General features: G+C 44.3%; 1 protein-coding gene across 1 annotated transcript in view; it reads left to right on the forward strand.

Annotated features, from left to right (window-relative positions):
- The first annotated feature begins 17,200 nt into the window (after positions 1-17,200).
- Positions 17,201-20,788, forward strand: part of LOC124711876 (cuticle protein 19-like) — a 35,655-nt gene continuing 32,067 nt past the window's right edge. The window contains exon 1 of the mRNA XM_047242115.1: positions 17,201-17,261. Coding sequence (XP_047098071.1) covers positions 17,247-17,261 — 15 coding nt within the window. The 5' untranslated portion in view covers positions 17,201-17,246. The remainder of the gene's footprint in view (positions 17,262-20,788) is intronic.

Raw genomic sequence — 20,788 nt, forward strand, 5'->3', positions numbered from 1 at the left:
TATGCCTTTCAGAGGCACAGGTGGAGTAAAAAAAAAAAAAAGGAGGCAATTATCATCGCTATTGACATTCCTTTGTAGATAGCATCGCAAATACGACATGCTCAAACTTGAAAACATATGATAACACTGTGGAGCTCTTAATTTATCATATTTACTGAAATGCCTAGTGAAATGACAAGAAATATTTTTATGTCTATACACCTGATTATGACTATTGTCTTTCTAGTTCAGAGATTTTTTTTTACTACCTTATGAAATGCCATATGGCTAATGAATGATGTTTCATGCCTTCCTTTTGTACATATTTGCTCATTTTCCTTAATATCTAGTTTCTAGCTGCACTGCAGCATTGGTTATTATAAAATTTAATAGATGTACTAATATCACTATTTTCTGTCTACAGACCCAGTAAAGAATACGTTTATGATATACTTTATTAGAAAAGAGAGCACAAATAGACATTTCCCTTCACAGGAATTGCATAAATAATTTTTTTATGACTTGGTAACTTTCTTGCAGAGTAAGTTTTGTGATGGATCACTCTAGTGTTAAGATGTGACATAGCTATTAAAAATGGCCATTTTTACTGTAATATTCTTTCTGCTTCAGCTTTGTCATGTTTAGATATAAGTTATTGCATTTGCTGCTGCCGTTTGCCAGGCATAGTGCTACTAAATGTCACTTTGTATTACTCTGTTAAGTCAGTTTTACTACTGATTTATTTTTCTTGTTGCTGCACATTGGCTCATATAAGTTGTAATGTTGCATTTGCTTGGTAATTTAGATTTACTGTAGCTTGCTTTGACAATTTCCATTTTTTTTCATTGCTGTTTGTATTAATTGTTTTGTGCTGCTGCATTGCCTCGTCCCTTAGTTTAGCATCTGAGCTCAGTAGATTTAAGTTAGCTTAAGAGGAGGTAGAATATATAAGAGAATGAGTTGCGATGAATTGGAAGAAATGCATTGAGAATTTGTACGAAAAAAGTACAGAAAGCAGGTATAGGTAGGATTTTCTTGGAAATAAATGATGAGGTAAGATAATGGAAAATAAATAACGAGGTGAGAAATGTGTGAACATATAAATACAGAAAGCATGCTTGGATAGGATTTTTTTTTGGTGGAAACAAATGTTGAAATAAGATGAAAGATCTATGGAATGAAGCTTTGGGTTGGACTGCAGTACCAAATGTTACACTGAGAACAAACCCTGTCCTTTCCTTTTGTGTTATCCCACTATGTGTTTGTGTACCCTTGTGTATTTGTTTTCTTCCTGTCTCTGTGTACTGTTTCATAGAATTTTTTCTCTTCTAATACTAAGCTACATTCACTATGATGAGGGATACTGTTATCCTCAAATACAATTTGCATTAATAATATGTTATTTACTTCATAAAGATGTTTAGACATTATTTATTCTGTTTTGTTTTAATGCTCATGTGTGAAGTTGATGTTCCAAAAGTTATTCTGATCTTTTATGTATTTACTTATGTCATAATTCTTGTAACACTGATGTATATGTTATTTAGGTTCTTTTGTAAAGCCTGTATTACTACAAATGTTATCTGTCTTGTTATGCTCTTTAATTATGTATTTCGTACCTTTCTTATTGTATTCTTATGTTATAAATTGTAATTGACACCAGTTCATCAAATTAAGTAATTTGTAAGTTACATTTCACTGCACACATTTCTGTTGGTCATAGTATATGGACAATATGTGAGAAGTTGGGACTGTTTGTGCTTGCACATGTGTTAATAAGTCAGCAAGGGACTGGTTAACAGCATTGCTGGTTCTAAGGACAATTCAAAAACTTTGTGAGTGCACAAGTGGTGGTTTATGGACTTGCTATATTCTCTGCAAGACTCTTTGATGGTGATTGTGCACCTGCACAGTCGCAACAGATGCCTGTTGGCCGTCTCTATAACGTCTACAGTGGGTCTGCACCTTTGATGACGGTCTGCACCTTTGATGACCCACCAATACCATTATTTCTACAAGGACTGCAGTGGGTCTGCACCTCTGGTTGCCCACCAATACCATAATCTCTACCAGGACTACAGTTGGTCTGCTCTGTGATGACCTACCTATCAGTATTCTTCAAAACTTCGAATGACTCTGCTGTGGGTTTGCTCTGTTGTGGCCCATTACCTGTCTGCATGTCAAGAGTCAGCACTGTCTTTCCTTTGGAAGGACAACACTAATTCTTCAAGACTGCATGGAAATGCACTACTTCCGTGTGCATTTTCTTTTACTCCTCAGACATTGAGAAAAACACCGCTATTTTACTGTGATGAACGATCAGGACTGTCTTCATGGACTGTGAGAAAATTTTACCTTTGACCAACATTGTATCAATAAGTGTGTGCATTTGATATCTTTGTTATTGTAATTATGAAAAATTTCTTAAAATCTGTATTGGCCACTGCCCAAAACAATTTGTAGAATTTTTTGTGGGGAGCATGGGGGCTATGTAAGTAGGCTGTCTAGGTTTTTATATTGGTAACGCCACGTAGCGCTCTGTATGAAAATCACTGGCTGTGCTGTGTGCAGTCTGTGGCTGGTTGGCATTGTTGTAATATTCGCTATTGTAGTGTTGGGCTGTTGGCTGTTAACAGCGCGTAGCATTGCGCAGTTGGAGGTGAGCCGCCAGCAGTGGTGGATGTGGGGAGAGAAATGGCGGAGTTTTGAAATTTGTAAGACTGCATGGCATGAACTGCTATATATATTATGACTATTAAGGTAAATACATTGTTCTGTATCAAAATCTTTCATTTGCTAACTATGCCTATCAGTAGTTAGTGCCTTCAGTAGTTTGAATCTTTTATTTAGCTGGCAGTAGTGGCGCTCGCTGTATTGCAGTAGCTTGAGTAACGAAGATTTTTGTGAGGTAAGTGATTTGTGAAACGTATAGGTTAATGTTAGTCAGGTCCATTCTTTTGTAGGGTTTTGTGAAAGTCAGATTGCGTTGCGCTAAAAATATTGTGTGTGTGTCAGTTTAAACACAGTCAAGTATAATTGTTCAAAGGGGACGTTTCAGGTGTTTTTTGATTCTGAAAGGAAAAGTTTTACATACCTGGTTAATTATAACATTTATACTTAATTATTTCTCATAATTCGTTTGCGGTAGTATGCATCACATGTAAGGATGTTTATGGTGTAAAGTGTTTAAAAGGAAGGAAAATATTTTGTGATACGGTACGCATCGTAGAGGCTACCATGTTTGAGTGTGCGTTGATAGTAATCAGATTTCATTGCATTTAAGTTGTTTTGATAAAAAGTTTTGTGATCAATATTTTATTGCCTTTAGAGATCATAGGTGATATCTACGATGTCGACCAGTGTGGCCGAGCGGTTTTAGGCGATTCAGTCTGGAACCGCGCCAACGCTACGGTCGCAGGTTCGAATCCTGCCTCAGACACGGATGTGTGTGATGTCCTTAGGTTAGTTAGGTTTAAGTAGTTCTACGTTCAAGGGGACTGATGACCTCAGATGTTAAGTCCCATAGTCCTCAGAGCCGTTTGAACCATATCTACGAAAATTTTGGTATTGCCATGTGGCATTAGAACCTTTTATTTAACCTTGCATTATGCAGTTTGTATTTTTTTCCGTTGCTTAAACAGGTATTCTGAGTTTAAAGCGTTGTAAATTGATTCTGAGAGCTAATCTTTGATCTGTTAAAATACTTCAGGAACTTCATTAACAAACTTTATTGAGGACCTTGTTGTTCATGATAACGAATGTTCACTTACTATTTTGAAATTAAGTGAACAAAGCTGTAAAATTTTAAAGGTTAAACAAAGGCTTTTATTAGAGAAGCAGTGCCTGTCCGTACGCCCCACAACTTCCACGTATTCAAAACATTGGCCTTCGGGCGTTGTCTGATGTTTTCCCCGGTATGAAGCCCAACTAATGCCTGCGAGGCCCTCCGTTCGAAACTGCGTGGTCACCAAGATCACCAGATTTGAACACGTGTGAGTCTGGCAATGTGTTACCTGAAGGACAGTGTTTATCAGTGGGACACCAACACGTTAGAGGCTGGAGGTGAGCATAGCAAGGGAGGTAGACAACATCCCATCTGAGATGTTTCGAGCAAGAGTAGAGCAAGCTCTAGTGCAGTTCCAGTCTGTCGTGGATGGAGATGGTTGTCATATTGAGCAGTTTTTGTAACCTGGAACGTAAGGAAGGTATTCAACTAACTAATGTTACCCTTTCATGTGGAAATTAAAATGTGTTCCCTTCAGTGGTTCATTAGTTATTCCTCTTCTGCATGTCCTTACAAATGTTTCCAAAAGGTTCATTGTCCTGTTACTATTACTCGTTCACAAAACGGCACTCACTCACGCACTTCAACCTTATTCGTGTTCAGCCACACAACCACTCTCTCTCTCACGATTGAAGACAACGGACAAAGGAAGGGATTAAAGCACAAGTAAAACGACAGAGGAGCTTAAACAACGTCACAGAGAAATGTGACTGGCTGACCACTTCCAAAGAAACATTGGTATGCCAGTCATCCTGCTAACACATTAAGACTTTCTCCCTAGAAACAGAGGAAACATTTTGGACAATTCACAAAACTTTAAAAATCTACCAACATTCGTTTAAAAATCATTTAAAAGGCATGCAGTTCCTCTCAAGAAGCGAAAGTTTAATTAAAAGAAACTCCTCCCGAATAGGCCATGAAGGCCCAACGGCACTGACCGGCCGCCGTGTCATCCTCAGATCATAGGCGTCACTGGATGCGGATATGGAGGCGCATGTCGTCAGCACACCCTTCTCCCAGCCGTATGTCAGTTTCCGAGATCGGAGCCGCTACTTCTCTATGAAGTAGCTCCTCAGTTTGCCTCACAAGGGCTGAGTGTACCCCACTTGCCAACAGCGCTCGGCAGACCGGATGGTCACTCATCCAAGTGCTAGCCCAGCCCGACAGCGCCTGACTTCGTTGATCTGACTGGAACCGGTGTTACCTCTGCGGCAAGGCCGTTGGCCAAAAGTTTAATTATAACCAGTTTAATTATAACCACCTTATGGAACTCGCTTGAACGTAGAACTAGTGGACTTCGATGTGGAATACACCTCAGTCTTTCTCCAAGTCCAAGTGGGGAGTTCTTACACGCACTAACGAGGTACTACCATGGATGCTCTGTAGATTTCCCTGATTATCAGATGACGGCTCTGAGCACTATGGGACTTAACACCTGAGGTCATCAGTCCCCTAGACTTTAGAACTACTGAAACCTAACTAACCTAAGCACATCACACACATCCATGCCCGAAGCAGGATTCGAACCTGCGACCGTAGCGGTCGCGCGTTCCAGACTGAAGCGCCTAGAACCGCTTAGCCACTCCGGCCGGCCCCTGATTATCGCCTCCTGATTCGTTTACCAGACGAATTGTCAATCACGATAAGATACACACGGCACTGAGAACACTGGAGTAGGTGAGAATTTTCTATCTATGGAATTTCTTACGTCCTTCGAGACCTTCGCTCCAATAACAAAGTTGGCGTTTATTTACGCCAACCACTGCGTGTACATAGCAGAGAAAGCAGCCAAGACCTTTGTGCACATAAGCCGGGGAAGTAAGTTTCATTCTGCTTGGTACAAGGAAACATCGAAGTTCGGGGCAACGAAGCGGTGGGTGCAACAGGCAAGAAGGCCTGCACCGTACTTACTGTGACACAAAGTTACGGGCCCTACACACTGTCTTTCATTCGTACATTCGTTCATCGTTTTCGTGGATCCCATCGAAATGAACAGATTTCAAGGACGTGGAAGCCAGGGCATACATTAACATAAGACAAAGATAGAAAATTAATCTGAATACGAGAATGGATGTACGCATGTTTTTATGTAAGTTTCACATCTCCTATTAAATCACTGGACCGATTCCAACCAAACTTGGTTAACGTATCGTATACTGTCGGGAAGGAATCACTTTCGAGGTGAGAACCGCCCACCTATCGAAGGGGTGGGGGTGGGGGTGGGGATGAGAAAGCAGTATAGCCCATGACGCGGAATTACCCATAGTTTAATTACCCAGTATTTGAGAACGAGAGAACAAAGAGACTTGCAACAAACTTTACACTCAATTTCAAACCTTTACGAAACTTTTTCTGGCTGACGACCACCACAAAATGATGAAAGAATAAATGTTTGTCGCTTACTAAACTTTCGCTGTTCATGCAATAAATGTGCAGCATGAAGCATGACGTTTTAATTTATTACTTCTTTACTGCTAACCGCATTCGTGATTCATTTTTCAGACAGTATTCACTTACTTCACTGAATATACGAGAAAAAGTACATCATTGTACGGCACCTAGTTCAAGACATACGTCAAATACTGAGATACGCGAAAACTTGCGATTTATTGTTGACTGTTAGATGGCTAGAAGGGATAACTAATGAAGTGATACTGAATTGATTGGGAGAGAAAAGGTATGTCTGGTACAACTTGACTAAAAGAGGGGACCATTCATAGCCCTTCTGCTGATGGTTCAAGGAATCGTCGAACTGATGATGAATGGAAATACGGGAGTAAACAATTGTAAAAATGGTTGCTGACCAGCGTCGCTTGAAACCGGAGTAGTTGACTACTCGAGTTTACTGATCTGACCGTTGCCGAAAGGACCAAAAACATTGCTTACTGCAGGCTTCATTCGGCTTAGCATCACGCTTGATCACAGCAGTGGTGGCCAAGTGTGATTAAAATTAAGGACAGCTCCACTTAAATGGGAGCGGAAAAAAATTATTCAAATGGCTCTAAGCACTATGGGACTTAACATCTGAGGTCATCAGTCCCCTAGAACTTAGAACTACTTAAACCTAACTAATCTAAGGACACCACACACATCCATGCCCGAGGCAGGATTCGAACCTACGACCGTAGCGGTCGCGCGGTTCCAGACTGAAGCGCCTAGAACCACTCATCCACACGACCTACATGGTCCCCAATTATAGGCGCATACTTGTGTTGATCCACTATGCCTTTCAGAATGACGAGATCACAGAGGGAATTCCCTCCGGTCTGGACCATTCCGACGATTGTTGCAGGGTGTTTACTTTTAGGCATTTCACACCGTATATGCCAAAGTCCATGTCCAATGGTCCGTGGATTCATACGAAAAGGATACGTGGCGCCACTCAGTGGACATCTAGTTGCGACATTGGTTTACAAATCCCGGCAATTAGCCCCGATGAACAGCAGTGAGCATGGGCACCTACTGCTCAAGAACTGTACTTCCGTTCGGCCGTTCGCATACCCGCAGCCGTCCTCCACTCCTGTCCTCCATGGCCCCTGATGCACTACCGATTCTGGGTAGCGCAGCTTTGCGTTTCGGAAATGCTTCCACCCATGAGCCTAACGGCAATGATAACGTCCTTTTGGACGTTATATAAGTCGCTCCGTTTCTGCATTACGACAACGCCTACACTGTTTCCCGCGTCCCTCTCCCCACTCCCCCCCCCCCCCACCCCCGCCCCCCCCGCCCCCCCGCCCCCTCCACTGATAGTGCTGCCAACTGTCGTCTGTGAACGGTTATTGCCACGTTGACGTCGAACATAGGCGGTGGTAACATTGATGTGACAGGACTGTGTATTTCTCACAGCGACCCATGAGTTCATTCCAGCAGGCTCACGTATCTAACTATTCAGAAAACACTGAAATGAGTGGTAGAAGTGGTGTTATTAAAGATAACTGACGGTTAAGAGGCCGGCAGACAACACTCGGTTAATAAGAAAAAGACAACAGACAGTGAATCATAGAATAATGAGAATGTGGAAACTGGGCCCTAAAATCTGATAGCAAGTTAGAGGAATTATGTTTAGTGATGAACGTCATTGGTCCGGAAGTTAACCTAACTGCGAGTTGCTCTCGTAATTTCGACTTAGCAATGATCGTGGCTTGCGTACTACGAGACTGTATGCCGTTTTACTCTACAAAACCGACAGCTTCCCCAAAACTTTTGAAATTTAGGCATTCAGCTAAAGTAATGCTGTGGGTCCATGCCGAATGTAAGACGACAGTACTAATCGTACAAAATTCGTGTTGCCTGTGGATCATCCACCACACTTATAATGTGCAGTATAGTTGGATGCTTTTTAAAACCTCCGCACTTGCAGAAAACAGTTGATCGTCTAGAAGGGGACTATATTTTACAGCAATCCTAACTGAGCCTTTTGCAATGGTTGCGGAGACTGATTAGACCATCAGGCGTTAACGTCTTGTAAGTATTAAGCCACTTCACTGCCATTTCTACGCGAGAGGCACTGCTCAAGATTCTGCAAAGGGGTTCCCTTTAACGGGAAGCTTCATCATGTCGAAAACTGAAACACAATAACGATTAGCAGTTCCACATGCGTGTATCGGCAATACACTACAGAATACTACGTAGCTCTGAAGATGAAGCAGGGAGATCGAATAAAAAATAAAAAGAACTGAAAAATAAACGGTATGTTAAGATTGTTTTAAATATCAGTACAGTTCTCGGCTATAGAAAAGGTGGCAATTTTTACTAAGTTGATATCGCCCGTTGAAAGTACAGGTTGACAATTATTGAAATATATGAAAATAAAATTACAGGGTGATCAAAAAGTCAGTATAAATTTGAAAACTTAATAAACCACGGAATAATGTAGATAGAGAGGTAAAAATTGACACACATGCTTGGAATGACATGGGGTTTTATTAGAACCAAAAAAAAACAAAGTTCACAAAATGTCTGACAGATGGCGCTGGACAGCAAAACTGCTACCGTGACGGGTGAGAGGTACGCCGATATGTTACAGAATCGTATCATCCCCAGCCTGGAAGATAAACACCTGCCGGAACGTACGATGTTTATGCAGGATGGCGCTCCACCCCATATTGCTAGACGCGTGAAAGATCTCTTGCGCGCGTCGTTTGGCGATGATCGTGTGCTCGGCCGCCACTTTCGTCATGCTTGGGCTCCCAGGTCCCCAGACCTCAGTCCGTGGTATTATCGGCTTTGGGGTTACCTAAAGTCGCAAGTGTATCGTGATCGACCGACATCTCTAGGGATGCTGAAAGACAACATCCGATGCCAATGCCTCACCGTAACTACGGACATACTTTACAGTGCTGTTCACAACATTGTTCCTCGATTACAGCTATTGTTGACGAATGATGGTGGACATATTGAGCATTTCCTGTAAAGAACATCATCTTTGCTTTGTCTTACTTTTTTATGGTAATTATTGCTATTCTGATCAGATGAAGCGCCATCTGTCGGACATTTATTGAACTTTTGTATTTTTTTTTTTTTGTTCTAATAAAACCCCATATCATTCCAAGCATGTGTGTCAATTTGTACCTCTCTATCTACATTATTCCGTGATTTATACAGTTTTCAAATTTATACTGACTTTTTGATCAGCCGGTAGATTAGTTACAAACTACGGCGTGCACACACTTTACTCAACGTGTGAACGTCACTACACATAACCAGATTTAGCTTGTGACATGTTCGATATGTCTGCAATCATTGGGAATGATGTGGCGCAGACGAATAGCGAAATTCTGCATGACCCGCTCAAGTGTCGGAACATCGATGCTGTCGATGACCTCCTTAATGGCTGTTTTCAAGCAGCAATGGTTCTGAGGTTATTGTTGTACACCTTATCTTTAATACAAACCTACAAAAAGGAGTCGTATGTGTTCAGATACGGAGAATATGGCGGCCAATCGAAGACGTGCCAGTGGCCTCTGGGTACCCCAGAGCCAGAATGCGGTCCCCAAAGTGTTCCTCCAGAACATCAACCTCCTACTTCGATGGGGTCGATCTCCGTCTTGTATGAACCAGATCTTGTCGAAATCAAGGTCACTTTGGATAATGGGGATCAAATCATCTTCGGAAACCTTCAAGCATCGTTCGGTAGTCACCATGCCATCAAGAAATATCACATCGACTGGACACTGCATGCCACACAGTCACCCGTTAAAGGTTAAGAGATTTCTCGATCGCGAAATGCGGATTCTCAGTTTCACAAATGCGACAATTTTGCTTATTGAAGAACGCCTCCAAATGAAATTTACCGACAGCAAGACGCGTCCTTATGCGCATATTATTACCCATCATGCCCGGCCGCCAACCCTGCAGTTTAAACTTCCTCATGTAAATGGTTCAGAAGTTATGACGATTTTATTTCATATAGCTCAATAACTGTCACCTTGTAAATCCATTATGGGAACGATGTCTCTCGCATAGGTATGTCAGAAAATCAGCTTGGCAACTAGAGGATGTCTGTATCTGGCAACCTAATCGCTCCCCACAATCTTCCCAAAAGACTCATTTAGGAGGGCTGCAAAATATACTTCCTTTCTAGACGATCCTTTACGTGCAGAAGTTTTAAATAGTACCTAACGCTGGAGCTCACTATAAGTTCAGCGGATGATCTACAGGGCTGGTCTAAAGACAACACGGGATTTTCGCGCTTAGTACAAACATCTTACACGCCACATGCACCTACAACTTGGGTGCCATGCTGTAGTACATTGCTTGAGTGCCTAAGACCTCAGAAGTTTTGGGGAAGCTACTGGTTTCGTCGAATAAAATAGCTTACAGTCTCGATGATCGCAAGTCATGCCAATTACTGCATCGAAATTATGATCACTTCTAGACTACCGACAGCCAACACTAAACGCAATGTCTCTTGCTTGCCACTAATTTTTGACATTCAGTTTCCACATTCGCATTATTCCATGGTTCCTCATGTGTGGTCTTATTCTTATCGACCGAGTGTTGTTTGCCGGCCTCTTAACTGTCGGTTATCTTTAATAATACCATTTTTTCCACTCACGTCAGCCTCCTGGGAAATGTACTCACGGATCTCTGTATGCTATATAAATGAGTCTGTAGTCCATTCTCAGTTAAGTGGGGTTGTGCTATCACCTCCTGTCCTTAATTTTAATCACTCTATACGCGACGCCAAGGTGAATTAAGCTTGCAATAAGAGGAGAGTTTGACGCTTTCGGTAACCGCCATATCAGTGAACTGGAATAGTCGACTACTGCGGTTCCAAATCATGCAGCAGCATGCCGTCCAGCAGACATTTTTATAAAATTTACCGCCATATTTCCGTTCACTACCAGTTTGATGATTCCTTGATCCCTCGTTATGTGTCCTGTAAAATATACCTTCTTTTAGCCGTGCGAAAAATATCTTTTTTCCCCAGTTAGTTCAGTATCATTTCATTAGCCACCCATTCTATTCATCTAGTCCTCAACATTCTAAACCAGTCTGCTATCTCTTGCTATCACCCTCTTGGTAACACCTTCCCAGGTGACCTGCTAGATAGTGGCGAAGACCTACGATGAGACTTTAAAGCGCTGTACGTGCATCGTGCGTGGTCTTGTCTCCTCCAGCGATCGCAAGAGCGAGTGAGCCTTGTGGAAAAGTGGGGGAGCCGCTAGCTTATGGAGTTGCTGTCGCAGGGTTGACACTAGTGGTACCTAGCATTTACAGTAGTTGTTTTCGACGTCTTCTGTGCAGGAGGAGATTAGTGTTTAACGTCCCGTCGACAACGAGGTCATTAGAGACGGAGCGCAAGCTCGGATGAGGGGAGGATGGGGAAGGAAATCGGCCGTGCCCTTTCAAAGGAACCATCCCGGCATTTGCCTGAAGCGATTTAGGGAAATCACGGAAAACCTAAATCAGGATGGCCGGAGACGGGATTGAACCGTCGTCCTCCCGAACGCGAGTCCAGTGTGCTAACCACTGCGCCACCTCGCTCGGTGACGTCTTCTGTGTCTGAAGTGCATTAGCAGTAGTTAAAATCACTAATATTAACCTATGGCCTATTCGTAAAATAAGATAATTCTACTGACGAATAAATCCTTACGATTAAGATTTTTATGTATAAATATTAACTTATTTATTGTTTAAGGGATAAGCTTTAAAGTTATTAACCTATAATTTGCTTTCGAGCTATATTTGGCGTTTAAACTGAGCAGTGACAGTGAGATCTTAAAATTGCCGGCACGGCTAGTGCACCGTCGAGATAACCAGTGTGTGCGTTTCAATCGGCTACCTGTTTTAGTTGAAGGATACAAGGCGCAATTATTACGGCTTTTGTCATCTGATAATTTGGCCGTATGATACAGCTGATCAATTTTACTAATACCTTGTGTCGTATCATAGATGACACAAAAAAATCCGTGCACCCAGAAATTATTGAATGATTGTGTTTTCCTTCTCTTGCTGCCAAAGAAACTATTTCATTCTGAATTAGGAGACTTACCTATTTTACAGAATCTTATGGATACTGCAGTAATCATTTCAGTATTGTATCATAACTGTTAAGGAATTTGATGACGGAGATAGAATCATTTAGTACAAATATTTCCAGTCTCTTACTGCCTCAATCGTAATTGCTCTCTCATATCCTGTAGCACCCTTTTTTAGGAAAGAGTGGGCAAACCTGAAACTTAACGTGCTCAAGTTTACTTGAATATTCAAACCAATTTCTGTTTAGTTCAATTATCCTTTCCTTACGTGAAGTGGCTTTTTTTATTTTCTCTTGGGGCTGTATGCTGGCGAAGTCAAGCGGGCTTCATATACACTATCCGGACAGTCACACGTAATGCCGAACTGACTGCAAGATGTCACAGGAAGCAGACCTCCAAGTATAAAAGAAGGCAGAGAGTATGTGTTATCAATAGAGAAGCAATAATAGCAGAATGGATCGGTCAGGACAGCTCAGTGTGGAGTAGTCACTGGATGTGCCCCGGTAGCAGATCGATCAGGGATATTTCAACCGTTTGAAAGCTGTGATTGTAAAGCGGAAACATGAAGGAACAACGACAGCTAAACCACTACGTAGCGGACCTCCTGTAAGTCACAGGGGCCGTCGAGTATTTAGTAGTGTGGTTGTAGAAAATGGCATGAAATCAGCGGAAGGAATCACTCGTGAGTTCCACAACACTAACAGTCCAGCTACCACAACGACGGTGCGTATGGCGTTAAAACGAATAATGTACAGTGGTCGACCAGCTCCTAAAAATCCACATAATTATGTGGTCAGTGCTCAGCGACGCCTAAGGTGATGTAAAGTGCAGTAGATGGCTGGAAACGAGTGATTTGGAATGATGTGATGGAAGCGATTGGGTTTGACAAATTCCTGGTGAATGTTACCTGCCGTCATGTGTAGTGTTAATAGTGAAGTGGCAGGAGATGGCGTTACAATACGTGGGGTAGGATGGGGGGGGGGGGAGGTTGCTCATGGATCAGTGCGGAAGGATGTATGTATTGTGTGTGTGTGTGTGTGTGTGTGTGTGTGTGTGTGTTCCACATCTCCTCCTAAACCACTGGACAGATTTCAGCTGAACTAAATACACCTCTACCTTACTGTCAGGCAACTATGGCTATGGGGGTAAGAACCAACTACCTATGAAAGAGGTGGGTGCGCATATGACAAAGCAGCGTAGCTCACGATGTGTGAATTCTCAGATTTTATTCGCCCAGTTTTTGAGAATGACGGCACTTAGCGACTTGCATCAAATTTTACATGTAATTTCACACCTTTACAAATTTTTTTATGCTAACAATTCCTTCAGCATGATGAAAGGAAAACAGTGCATCGCTTACTACTTTCCCACTGTTCATGCAGTACAGATACCGCTTGAGGCAAGACGCTATAATTTGTTACTTCTGTACTACTAGCTGTATTCGTGACATGTTTTGCAGACAGATGCACATGTAGCACCAAATGTAAATGCAAAATTAAATCACTGTACGACACGTAGCTCAGCGGACATAAAGTCATAAACAGTGAGATGCGCGAAGAACTGCTACATCATGCATGAAGTATAAATTTATTACTTCGTTGCTACTACTTCCATTCATACATACACTCCTGGAAATTGAAATAAGAACACCGTGAATTCATTGTCCCAGGAAGGGGAAACTTTATTGACACATTCCTGTGGTCAGATACATCACATGATCACACTGACAGAACCACAGGCACATAGACACAGGCAACAGAGCATGCACAATGTCGGCACTAGTACAGTGTATATCCACCTTTCGCAGCAATGCAGGCTGCTATTCTCCCATGGAGACGATCGTAGAGATGCTGGATGTAGTCCTGTGGAACGGCTTGCCATGCCATTTCCACCTGGCGCCTCAGTTGGACCAGCGTTCGTGCTGGACGTGCAGACCGCGTGAGACGACGCTTCATCCAGTCCCAAACATGCTCAATGGGGGACAGATCCGGAGATCTTGCTGGCCAGGGTAGTTGACTTATACCTTCTAGAGCACGTTGGGTGGCACGGGATACATGCGGACGTGCATTGTCCTGTTGGAACAGCAAGTTCCCTTGCCGGTCTAGGAATGGTAGAACGATGGGTTCGATGACGGTTTGGATGTACCGTGCACTATTCAGTGTCCCCTCGACGATCACCAGTGGTGTACGGCCAGTGTAGGAGATCGCTCCCCACACCATGATGCCGGTGTTGGCCCTGTGTGCCTCGGTCGTATGCAGTCCTGATTGTGGCGCTCACCTGCACGGCGCCAAACACGCATACGACCATCATTGGCACCAAGGCAGAAGCGACTCTCATCGCTGAAGACGACACGTCTCCATTCGTCCCTCCATTCACGCCTGTCGCGACACCACTGGAGGCGGGCTGCACGATGTTGGGGCGTGAGCGGAAGACGGCCTAACGGTGTGCGGGACCGTAGCCCAGCTTCATGGAGACGGTTGCGAATGGTCCTCGCCGATACCCCAGGAGCAACAGTGGCCCTAATTTGCTGGGAAGTGGCGGTGCGGTCCCCTACGGCACTGCGTAGGATCCTACGGTCTTGGCGTGCATCCGTGCGTCGCTGCGGTCCGGTCCCAGGTCGACGGGCACGTGCACCTTCCGCCGACCACTGGCGACAACATCGATGTACTGTGGAGACCTCACGCCCCACGTGTTGAGCAATTCGGCGGTACGTCCACCCGGCCTCCCGCATGCCCACTATACGCCCTCGCTCAAAGTCCGTCAACTGCACATACGGTTCACGTCCACGCTGTCGCGACATGCTACCAGTGTTAAAGACTGCGATGGAGCTCCGTATGCCACGGCAAACTGGCTGACACTGACGGCGGCGGCGCACAAATGCTGCGCAGCTAGCGCCATTCGACGGCCAACACCGCGGTTCCTGGTGTGTCCGCTGTGCCGTGCGTGTGATCATTGCTTGTGCAGTCCTCTCGCAGTGTCCGGAGCAAGTATGGTGGGTCTGACACACCGGTGTCAATGTGTTCTTTTTTCCATTTCCAGGAGTGTATTTTGCAGACAGTATTTACATACGCCGCTAAATGTAACTGCAAAATTATATTATTCTACGACACGTAGCTCAGGAGATACTATGTCATGAACATTAAAGCCGACGCTGTGTGCTACGGGCTTGGACGCACAGCTGTAAATAAAAACCTGAAGATCGCCGAGTTTCTCTGCTAGTACGTCAAAAATCATTCTGCACCGTGTACAGTAGTCGAACAGTTCGGAGGCAATGATCGTTTGTGTCGGCATGACAGTACATCCTGATATAAAGCAGCATCTTTGAGGCTATGGTCTGTGGTTACTAACATTCTTGAAAGTGACTAGCTTGTCCATAGTTCAGATCTGAACCCAGTGCAACAGCTTAAGGATGAGATAGTATTCGACTTCAAACGCAAGGTGCTAAATCTGTAGCTTCTACGAGTGCTTGTGAAGAAACTTCAATGTGCTTTTGTATTCATAAAAGGCAAGTTATAATACGAAAATAACCAAAAATATGAATTTCAAAACAAAACAGTCTCGGTTGCGAAACCGACACAATTTTGCTCTGAAACAGTTTCAAATCGGTATCTGTAACAGCCTGCCACGATCGAATGGCAAAATTTTTACAACAATACGAAATTTCTCTAACCGCCAATATGATGTTTGTAAGGTAATCGAGCCGGCCTTTGTGGCCGAGCGGTTCTAGGCGCTTCAGTTCGGAACGGCCATGCTGCTACGGTCGCAGGTTCGAATCCCGCCTCGGGCATGGATGTGTGTGATATCCTTAGGTTAGTTAGGTTTAAGTAGTTCTAAATCTAGGGGACTCATGACCTCAGATGTTAAGTTCGAATGGTTCAAATGGCTCTGAGCACTATGCGACTTCACTTCTGAGGTCATCAGTCGCCAAGAACTTAGAACTAATTGAACCGAGGCAAGATTTGAACCTGCGTCCGTACCGTTCGCCCGGTTCCAGGCTGTAGCGCCTAGAACCGCACGGCCACTCCGGCCAGCTCAGATGTTAAGTGCCATAGTACTTAGAGCCATTTAAAGTAATCGACGTTTCGAGGTCTCTGCTCGGATCTTCTTTAGGAACTTCCGGTGTCCAGTATTGCTAGAACACTATTGTTCTAGCAATTGTGGACACCGGAAGTTCCTGAAAAATATCTCTGCAGAGGGGTCGAAACCGATTATTTTAGAGGAAACATGACGGGGCCTAACAACCCAGATTATTTTAACTTCAGTGTCAACGGCCACGAAAGCCTGCAAACTTACATAATATGTCTGCTCTCATTTCATTACAACAAATCGTGCCAATAACGATGCGTTTCGAGATGTTCCAAATGCGCAGGTGTTTTCAAACAGCACATTTCTAGAACATAACTTCTAATATAAAACCCGATAAATATGGCCTTTTACTGGAAACTATGAAATTCAGTATGGCGTCTACCAAGTTCTGCTTGCGACGTAAAGAGCATTTGTACCTCTTGTTAGATAAACGTTTTGTTGCATGTTACCGAATTATCGCAGAACTTATTTCATGTTTCACGTGCGTCAATTTTTCCTCAGTGTGAAATAGCAGGAACTGACGTCACAGAACTCGAGCAGCGCCACGTCCACATCAGCTTTAATATCCCGCGTGATGACGGCTTCACGCAGCAGTGGACGTAGATGCAGCCCTTCGATAGCTTTCTCTTGACAATTATGATCCACCCCACACGGCTACATTCCAGTGACGGAGTAAACGGCGAGAGAAGTGGGCGGACGTCGGACGGCGAGCGCCGGCACCCGCCGGTGGCTGCGCCCCTGCAGCCGAGGTTAGGCCGGCGGAGGAAGCGGTGACCCCATCTCCGGCGTCTGGAGGGGGCAGCCGCGTTGCACACACCGCGTCGCCCTCCCTCGCCTTGGCGCTGCCCGGCACACGCACCGGCCGCCCGTATAAAAGTGCGGCCGCGCCGCCGCTGCGCAGGACCTCCTCCACCATGGGACCGATGCAGGTGAGTGCTCCGGTACAGTGGCGCGCGGCGCGGCGCAGCCGAGCGTCACCGGTCTCATACTTCTAGTGTATATGCCAACACGATGTCCTTAATGATCGGCAGTAACGTGTCTCAAATATAATCTCACTCGACTAAAAAATTAGTAACCCCTAGAGAAATCATTACATGCATCTTTAGACACAGTGTAATTCCACCCATGGACTTGACAATCGCCTAGATTCAGTTAGGATGTGAGTCCACGCGATTCTGCACATACAGGTTAATCCACTCGCTGAGAATTTGATCACGCAGTTTCGCCAACTTGCGGGGATGCAAAAGTCACCATTCTACTCGTTGTTCTGAATTCTCCCTCAGACTTTCTATGAAGTTCAATTCAGCTGATTTTGCGGCTCAGTCGAGGTGTAATATGGCGGGGGTTGTTCATAAAACCAGACATATGTTCTTCCAGTCCGATGAACGTTGTTGTCTTTATGTGCGTACGTGAGCAATGGCCTCTTGCGTGGTGACGCACTCCAAATGCCCACCGCATGCTGTTCCCGCCGCGGCGTTCCATTGCTGACAGGCTGTCGGGCTTGAAAGCGATGTTGGTTCGCCGGCCGTGGTGGCCGAGCAGTTCTAGGCGCTACAGTCCGGAACCGCGCGACTGCTACGGTCGCAGGTTCGAATCCTGCCTCGGGCATGGATGTGTGTGATGTCCTTAGTTAGGTTTAAGTAGTTCTAAGTTCTAGGGGACTGATGACCACAGATGTTAAGTCCCATAGTGCTCAGAGCCATTTGAACCATTTTTTTTATGTTGATTCACAAGCCGTCAAACGCGTCTCTGGTATCTCTCAGTCAGAATCTTTTTTCCGATCGCAATTCTGACGTCTTGTTTCGTGGTCACGTGTGTTACACCACTGCTTGTAGACACGCTGAACAGTCGGCCGCGGAACGCCAACGAATGCAGCAGCTTCAAAACACCGTATGGCCATGGTCACGGCTAAACATGTTTGTCCCTCTTGGCCACTCCGTCGCGACATTTACCCATGTTTACGTACAGTGTTTGCTTGAAACATAAATGTCTCATGATCGCTGCTGCCTTGTGGCCACGCAGAGGCAGTGTGCGTGCGGTTGCGCACGTGATTCGATCGCTGCGCCTTTCTGTAAACGGTTAACGATTCGTCTGTGTGTGCGCACTGGAGTGACTAATGTACTCGTCTGCCCGGTATTTAAGTTTTATGATAGTTTTGTGTTTCACGGACGTACCTGTTTTTCTATGCCTACCATTTACAGGTACATAACGCGGAGGTAATCTCATAATGGTTATTTCCTATGGACTCCTATTTTTTTTTGTTAATTCTCCTCTTATTTTCCTGTAAACAATATGCTAATCGCTTTAAATGTTATCCGGAGCTACTACTTTTTTCGTCTAACATGCTTGAGCTTGACAATCGTTTGCTCCCACTAGGAGCCTACAGTTACACTATTATATGTTGATTGTCATAAGATATGAGTTATTGCTTTGCTTCCCGTTGAAGACTATTGAACAAATGAGAAAAATTATAAGTCCCTTCATCATTAAAATCTCTCAGCGTAGCACTTAACACTAGTTCTGTGTGCACTGCATGATGCCCTTCTGTTGACTCTCAACTGGAAACAGTTCAAATGCTTCAAATGGCTCTGCGCACTATGGGACTTAACATCTGTGGTCATCAGTCCCCTAGAACTTAGAACTACTTAAACCTAACTAACCTAAGGACATCACACACATCCATTCCCGAGGCAGGATTCGAACCTGCGACCGTAGCAGTCGCGCGGTTCCGGACTGAGCGTCTAGAACCGCTAGACCACCGCGGCCGGCTGGAAACAGTTTCCACACTGGACAAGTCCTACATAATTCGGTCCTATTGTTACACCAGTCTTGTTAGAATTTGAATTCTACGGCAGCCACGGACTACTGATTAATGCGAAAGCTCCTGTCACTATTGTAGCATTATTTTAATGACGGGCAAGGAGCACACGCACCATCAGTTCTATCGTGAAAGGCATACTGGCCGTTGATGATGGGACAGAATCAGATAGTGGAGTGGTTAAGACAGTGGATTTCCATTCTGGAGTAACAGTCTCGCGTCCCCGTTCAACATCATGACCATAGGTTATCGTGCTTTGGAACAATCGTTACCGTGGTACTCTCTGCTGTTTCCCTTCACAATATCGTGTACGCAGTGACTTCAGAAAGTAAGTTACTTATGTCGTTCCACGATAAGACCATTTCAGAACAAGAGTGACGGATTATCAGAAGGGAATACACGAACGGTGATGCCTGCAGACACAGTTCTGCTACTAACAGATACATAGGAGTGTGGGAGTTAAATCACGCTGCAACCGGAGACGTACTCCAAAGTACACGGTACTGCAGAACTCTTATAGGCGAAACGTCTAAACCGCAAACGAATTGACAGTGAAATTCTAGTGCTTTATGTATCAATTAGTGCAATGTCACGTCCAGCAGTAGTGAAACTGTGTCAACAGTGTGATCAAGACAGCGCAGACGTGGCTGACCGGGAAGGAGAGCGTCGACGTCGATCGCATACGACAGTAATCAGGCAGTATTTTCGGGAAGCGTAAATAAGGTATGTAGCGAAAAAGATCTTCCAACGGTCAGTGAGTATCTTCGCACAGTGGTTCTCGAATGACTGCATGGCCCTGGAACTGAGTTCTGTCGTCGAGGATATGAACGATTGGTAGAACAAATAATCCTGCTGGGGGAACACTCGCAACTGAGCATTATAGCAGAGGTTGAAAATACTACTTGAGTTGTAAGTTTCTTTTTATTTTTGAGTAGTAAAACACGATCGGTTGCGGGATGTCTGCGCTCGCTGGTAATACATCGCGTCTTGTACTCGTCCATCGTGGCGCTCGGGTTCACAGTACAAAGTTAAAATACCTTATGATGGGCATGCAAGAGCCGGAAACCGGTCGTGTTTTAACTGCTGAACAATAAAAAGAACCTTACAACTGAAGCAGTATTTTCAACCTCCGCGATTGCTAGAACGTTCCGACCTTCGTATACAGAAACATGGCGACTATGTTGGAAAATAGCATCCACTATCTGTCTTCGAAGTGTATTGCAGTATTCGGTAAAAGTTATTTGGCCTGCCATAGTAACGTGTAATGTACTTTTTGAAGCCTTTCAATTACCTCGACGTTGACTGGACTCCCTTCCTTGAACCCGTATACGTGAATAGGGAAGAGTAACGACGTGGAATAAAAACGTCCTTGAAGACTAAAGACACGATTCTTTCATCTTATGATGTGTACTCTCGGAGTTTTTGACTACTTCTAGCGCCGAAGATGTGTCGGAACTCTGCATTAAGGTGGGCTCTTGCGCGTTTCGTGTGGCTAGTCTTAAAGAAACAACTAGTAGGGGTACGCCCTTACAAGTTTCATATCACCTTCCTTCTGTGCGCAGATTTTCAAATCTTCACCTACTTCTCTAACTTTCAAGCGACTGTACGGTTTGCGCGCAGAGATAGTGAGCTAGTACC

The sequence above is a fragment of the Schistocerca piceifrons genome, chromosome 8 (genome assembly GCF_021461385.2).
Source record: "Schistocerca piceifrons isolate TAMUIC-IGC-003096 chromosome 8, iqSchPice1.1, whole genome shotgun sequence".
Lineage (NCBI taxonomy): Eukaryota > Metazoa > Arthropoda > Insecta > Orthoptera > Acrididae > Schistocerca > Schistocerca piceifrons.